The 6,761-nt window shown below is 37.2% G+C and overlaps 1 protein-coding gene across 1 annotated transcript; it reads right to left on the reverse strand.

Annotated features, from left to right (window-relative positions):
• Nucleotides 1–3,719: 3,719 nt before the first annotated feature.
• LOC140883701 (protein WALLS ARE THIN 1-like) lies at nt 3,720–6,137 on the reverse strand. Its single transcript, XM_073290268.1, has 6 exons — nt 5,863–6,137; nt 5,686–5,748; nt 5,453–5,569; nt 4,923–5,328; nt 4,444–4,595; nt 3,720–4,101 (listed from the first exon to the last, which is right to left on the reverse strand). Exons 1-6 carry the CDS (start codon nt 6,066–6,068, stop codon nt 3,948–3,950), a joined length of 1,098 nt encoding a protein of 365 aa, XP_073146369.1. The 5' UTR covers nt 6,069–6,137; the 3' UTR covers nt 3,720–3,947.
• Nucleotides 6,138–6,761: the final 624 nt, after the last annotated feature.

Below are 6,761 nucleotides of genomic sequence, written 5' to 3' on the forward strand. Positions count from 1 at the left end.
ATGGTTTTCCAATTTTTTAAAAATACCGATGATTATATTGTACCAATTAAAATTGTGATTTGGATTTTGGGCTACAAAAATAATGAACATCGAAGAATTCATAAGGTAGTATAAGAATCAATCTCGTGCATGTTTTCCATTGAGTCTTTATTGTTGGAAAAATTGTTTGACAATTGTTGTTGGAATAAAGGTGGTGAATGAGACATTGATGTTCATAGTCCCACATTGGTAAAATGTGGCAATAAAAGTCTACATATATAGCCTAAATTGAGACAATGGGTTGGGGTCCCAAGGGGTATCCATGTTTGTTAAAGGGAGCGGACTTAGACTATGCTAGGTTCGAACCATTAGCCACACGCGCGTCGCTGGCCAACTCGGCACGGGCGTCGGCGTGGGCTGGGCTTTGACATGATATAACTTTTTTGGACAAAAAAATTAAATAAGTATTTTAAACGTGTGCATCTCTTCGGCCTGAATCAATGCGTCTATTCTCCTGAACCAGTGCGTCTAAAGTGATGCAACCCATCAAGGCAGCCTTCCAACGTCTATAAATAGACCTCTCCCCATTCATTCCAACTCGCTCATTTTTTATTTCTCTTTTCTTCTCTTGCATACTCATATCGAGTCTGAGTTTCTTAAACACTTGAAAGTGTTCGTAGTGCTTCGATTTTGTAGTGCTACTAATCGAAGTTGGAGATAGCGTTCTATCTTGGGAGACACTTTGATCAACCCGTAAGCACCTAGGCGGGCAAATTTGTCTTAAAGATAGAGAGTTAAACTCTCGGCTCGCTATATACTGTGTTGCTGCGTGCATGCTGTTGAAAGATCAATAACAAGTTTAAGACAAATTTCGTATGGTGGCTACTGATCCTTCTGCCAAAGTCACGCCGCCCTCTGTTAAGCCCCCACCACCGCCCCCTGTTACGCCGCCGCTTGTTACACCGGCTGTTGTCACGGCCCCTGCTGCTTCTAATGCGAATGCCGAGAGACCTGAGAAGTTCTTCGGTACTGACTTCAAGACATGGCAGCAGAAGATGTTGTTTTACCTCACTACACTTCATCTTGCGAGGTTTTTGAAGGAAGTGGTTGCTGTTCCAGCACCAAATGCTGACACACAAGCAAGATCTGCTTTCGATGCATGGTCTCACAGTGACTTCTTGTGCCGGAACTATATACTGAATGGGTTGGATAATACGCTGTACATCGTATACTCTGCAACCAAGACTGCAAAGGAACTGTGGGAATCCTTGGAGAAGAAATATAAGACTGAGGGGCGAGGATGCTGGCACAAAAAAATTTGTAGTCGAAAAGTTTCTTGAGTTCAAAATGGTTGATACCAAGACGGTGATTAGCCAAGTGCAAGAGTTCCAAATCATCCTCCATGATATAATGGCTGAAGGGATGATGATCAGTGAATCCTTCCAAGTTGCTGCGCTGATTGAAAAGCTACCACCTTTATAGAAAGAATTCAAAAATTATCTGAAGCATAAACGCAAGGAAATGGGGTTTGAGTACTTGATCGTTAGACTGCGAATTGAAGAAGACAATTGCAAAGCGGAGATCAAACTGGTAAGATGCCGATGGAAGCAAATGAAAACTTGGTGGAGCCAAACGCTACGAAAAAAAGGAAACATTTTGGGAAAGATGTGAAGCAAGGGAAGAATAAGAAATGGAAAGGAACATGTTGGAACTGTGGGAAGACGAACCACAAGGCCAAGGATTGTCGCTTACCAAAGAAGAACAATCAGTATCGAGCAAATGTTGTTCAACACAAATCTGTGCCTATTGACTTGTCTGAAATAGATCTGTCAGCAGTAGTCTTCGAGGCTAACATGGTTGATCATCCTAGAGAATGGTATATCGACACTGGAGCAACACGACATGTCTATGCTGACAAGGAGTTATTCTCGAAGTATACTCCTATAAGTGGAAGAGAGCTCTATATGGGTAACAATGCGACTTCTAAGATCGTTGGCTTAGGCAAAGTGGTGATCAAGATGACTTCGGAAAAATGGCTTACTCTTATTGATGTCCTTCATGTTCCGGACATAAGGAAGAATCTTGTATCCGGTTCTAGGCTGGTTAAGGCCGGATTTAGAATAATTTTTGAAGCTAGAAAAGTTGTAATCATGAAAAATGGACAGTTCCTAGGGAAATGATATATAGAAAAGGGACTGTTCAAGATGAATGTAATGATTGTACTTCGTGATCTTGAAAGTAATAAAGTTAATGCTTTGAATTACTTGGTTGAATGTTCTAATTTATGGCATACTAGATTAGGACATGTTAACTTCAACACTTTGAGAAAACTTGGAAAACTAAATCTTATTCCAAGGACTAAGATTGATTCAAACTACAAATGTGAAGTATGTGTTGAAGCTAAATTAACAAAAGTACCTTTTCACACTGTGAAAAGAAGTACAATACCTCTAGAACTAATTCACACCGATGTTTGTGATTTAAAGTTTGTACAAACTAGAGGTGGGAAAAAGTACTTTATTACATTCATAGATGATTGCACAAGATTCTGTTATGTGTTTCTTTTAAGAAGCAAAGATGAAGCTCTTGAAGCATTTAAAGTTGAAAATCAATTATGCAAACGAATCAAGAAAATTCGTAGTGATAGAGGAGGTGAATATGTTGCTCCGTTTGAAGAATTTTGCAATGAATCTGGCATTATTCATCAAACAACTGCTCCTTATTCATCACAATCTAATGGTGTTGCGGAAAGAAAAAACCGTACTCTTAAGGAGATGATGAATGCCATGATAATAAGTTCTGGATTACTCCAAAACTTGTGGGGGGAAGCAATACTTTCGGCAAATCATATTCTTAACAAAATTTCACACAAAAAGAAGAATAAAACTCCTTACGAATTGTGGAAAGGACATAAGCCCTCATACAAATACTTGAAAGTGTGGGCGTGTTTGGCGAAAGTAGAAATACCAAAGCCAAAACAAGTGAAGATTGAACCTAAGACTGTAGATTGCATCTTCATTGGATATGCAAACAACAGTAGTGCATATAGATTCCTAGTGCACAAGTCAGTGATTCCTGATATACATGAAAATACGATTATTGAATCAAGGAATGCTGTATTTTTTGAGAACGTCTTTCTTTGTAAGGAAGGAAAAGAAAAGAGCTCTATTAAAAGAGGTCATGAATCCACAAATGAGGAAACTCATGACAACGAAGAACCAAGGCGTAGCAAAAGAGCTAAGATAGCTAAAACATTTGGTCCTGATTTTCTTAGTTATGCTATAGAAAATGATCCAAGGACTTTAAGTGAAGCACTATCCAACTCGCTCATTTCTGATTTCTCTTTTCTTCTCTTGCATACTCATATCGAATATGAGTTTCTTAAACACTTAAAAGTGTTCGTAGTGCTTCGATTTTGTAGTGCTACTAATCGAAGTTGGAGATATCGTTCTATCTTGGGAGACACTTTGATCAATCCGTAAGCACCTAGGCGGGCAAATTTGTCTTAAAGATAGAGAGTTAAACTCTCGGTTCGTTATATATTGTGTTGCTGCGTGCATGCTGTTGAAAGATCAATAACATTTATTACTATGATTAATAAACAAGAATTAAACAAGCGAACAAGTGGAAAATTCCATGTTGAGTTGGATTGAGCAACTGATTAAAAATTCGATGTAATTGTTATTCCATTTCAAAATTACATTATCACACGTCATTTAATTATTTGCTCGCAAATTTAATATTCCTGAAAGTTGGAAATTACAATATTGGAGAAAGCACAAGTAGATAGAAACTAAAACTTGATTGATTAATAATACTTGAAGAAATCACAACTAGATTTAAAGCAAGTGGAAGCGAAAGAAATTACACACATTAATTTCTTTCTTCAAGCCTTTTTATACAAAGAAGTGTAGTCAAAAAGTAATATTGAGGAGTAGATATTGGTGGTCAACTCAAACTCATTAAACTCAAACATTTGGGGTGAGTAGAGGCTGGGTGATGTTACTGTTGTCCGCGGAGGACTGGATCCCTGCCTTCTCCGCTGCGTTTAGCTTCCTCTCCTCACTTTTTCCCCATAGCACAAAGTACAGTCCCGTGATGATCATCACTGCACCAATTATCCTGTGCGTATATATATATAAATTTAAAATTTAATTCCATCGATCGAATATATTATATATATATGTTGGGAATAAGAAAAAATTTGATTCGATTTCAAGAAAATGAGAACCATAATTAATTCTTTCAACATAAAGATTTCGTACTTAATCTCAATCGTGGAAAGTTGAGAGGAACATTGTTGGATACGTACGGTGGACAAATGTTATGGCTATAGTAATTAATGCATGTTGGGTTGCAATTATTAATTATATGAGTATATACAGTACAAAAAAGTATTAATTAAAGTTGAAATATGAGGATTTATATAATATTTTTTCAAAGAAAAGAATATAATGCATGTACCCTCCGAGATAGAATTGCTCTCCTAAGAGGAGTGAAGCCATAACAGCAACCACAAGTGTCTGCACAGGCTGATACACGGCCACGAACACAGGGCCACCCCTATCAATGCACCATATCTGTACTGCAAATGCGATCCCTGATGCCACCACTCCCTGTATGTCACAACATATATACATTATTTCTATGTTACATGGAGAGAGAAATTATATATATATAGTAATCTATAGTATCTCGTGCATATATATGCTTACATATATATATTAGCCCCAACATTAAATAATGTTTTGTATTGTTTGGACAATGCAATTAAACCCCTGGCCTTTATTAATTATACATCTTCATGACAACTAGCTAGCTAGTCCAGAGAATTCATGTCATTTTCATTAAGTAACCCCCTGGCCCGAAAATGATATATATAAAATCTCATTTTTTGACAAAATTATGAAGATTAATCATGAATATTTATTAATTTAATTTACCGCATAAAAAACACTGAAGAGCTCGGGTCCGGAGTGGACGAGCCAAGCCTTGGGATCCCTCTCCAGGAAAGCAGCAATGAGCAGAAACTGGATGACCCCGAAGAAGCACTGGTAAGAAGTGAAGGAGAGGCGAGCCGGATACTTTTTCAGAACCGGCGCCTGCAGGACCAGCCAGCCGGACCAAGACAGGCAGTGGCCGATCAAGAATATGCAGCCCAGGGTCCAGTTTTTTCCCTTGGCGTCTCCCAGAAACAGCAGCGTCGGCGGAGACGTTTGCAGGGTGGGAGTTGGGGTGTAGATGGTGGGGCCTTTGTACAATGTGATGACCGATGCACCAGCCACGCAGAAAAGTGTGCCTGCCATCTTCGACATCCCATCCCTACGGTCCAGTCTCACCTTTTCTATCCTGGCCGAAATATATATATAAATTCATGCTTCAGTACTATATATATATTAATTGAAAGTTAGTCGATTTTTGGATAAAAAAGATTATATATATAAATAAATAAATAAATATGGTGCGTTCGTGCCTGAGAGCGGTAGCCATGAGGAACGTAATGGCGGGCACTGAGTTTTGTATAGCAGAAGCAAACGTTGGTGATGTGTGATCCAATCCCAACAAGTAGAACCCTTGGTTCGCTGTAATCCTGCATGCGCCCAAATTTAATTATTATTATATATCTTAATTAATAATTTCACAAATATATACTTGGATATGAATTAATGAACAAATTATTAACATCTATCATATATACATACATACCCAACAATAGCTAGTAAAAAGAACTGGATGATGAAGCTCCGAGTTAGAGGTGGCCTCTCTTTCCTGAAAAAAAAAAAACGTCAATTTAATTTTTTATAATTTAAAAAAAGGGATGAGATTTATGTGAAAGTGAAGAAAGAATTGGAAGGAAGGAATAAGATAATTAAAATTAATTACTTTTCAAGAAAATAGGCAAAAGGCAAGAGGAGAAAGAAGGCGAGAATGTTTCTGTAGACAGGGAAGACAATCTTGCTAATGCCCATATTAAGAGCAGCACGAGACACGACATGAAAGCCTGCGTATCCGAACTGCAAGGCCAACATAGCCAAATGCAGCTGGAATTTCTCCGGTATAGACCACGTAAACCTCGCAGTATCCGCCATGGCTACCAAATCGAAACAAGAGTGGGTTTGAAGTTTTTAATTGGTGACCTTAGAGTGGAATCGATGGTGGTATAAATAGAAGACAAGGGGAGTGAGGATCATTTGTATTTCTTGTTTCTTTGTTTTTTTATATTATAATATATATAATGTGAAGACATGGAAATCAATTATTTTTTACGTGCAACATATATAATTTAATATATTACATGATACGTACTGATAAAAAAAAAAAAAAAAGTTGATTGATATATACTTTAATTATTATTACAACATTAATTATGATCAACATGCTATTAAAACATCACTTTAATAATTAGTTGAATGGATACATTGGAAGTTTATATATCCTTTAAATTGAGATCAGTAGATCTTCATGCATGGGAGACCCCGACACACACCACAAAGTTTGACTAATTGTGACCTTCCTGAAGATGTGTCATGACGCTGATAATGTTTTTTTTTTTTTTTTTTTTTTCATGTTAGGAGGTCGGCAAATGTAGTAGCTTAATCTTTAGCTAAATTTATTTGTTCTTTTCCCGCATCTTTTACATGGTTGGCTGGACATTTTTCTTTTTAGCCCCAAAGTCTTGTAACAAAAGATATTCCTATTAATTAATAAAGTTGCAAGCTTTTCTGTCCAAAAAAAAAAATGAAAATTTTAAATTCAAACTTTGTGGGAGGTATATAAGTCTA

This window comes from Henckelia pumila, chromosome 2 (assembly GCF_033568475.1).
Source record: "Henckelia pumila isolate YLH828 chromosome 2, ASM3356847v2, whole genome shotgun sequence".
NCBI lineage: Eukaryota > Viridiplantae > Streptophyta > Magnoliopsida > Lamiales > Gesneriaceae > Henckelia > Henckelia pumila.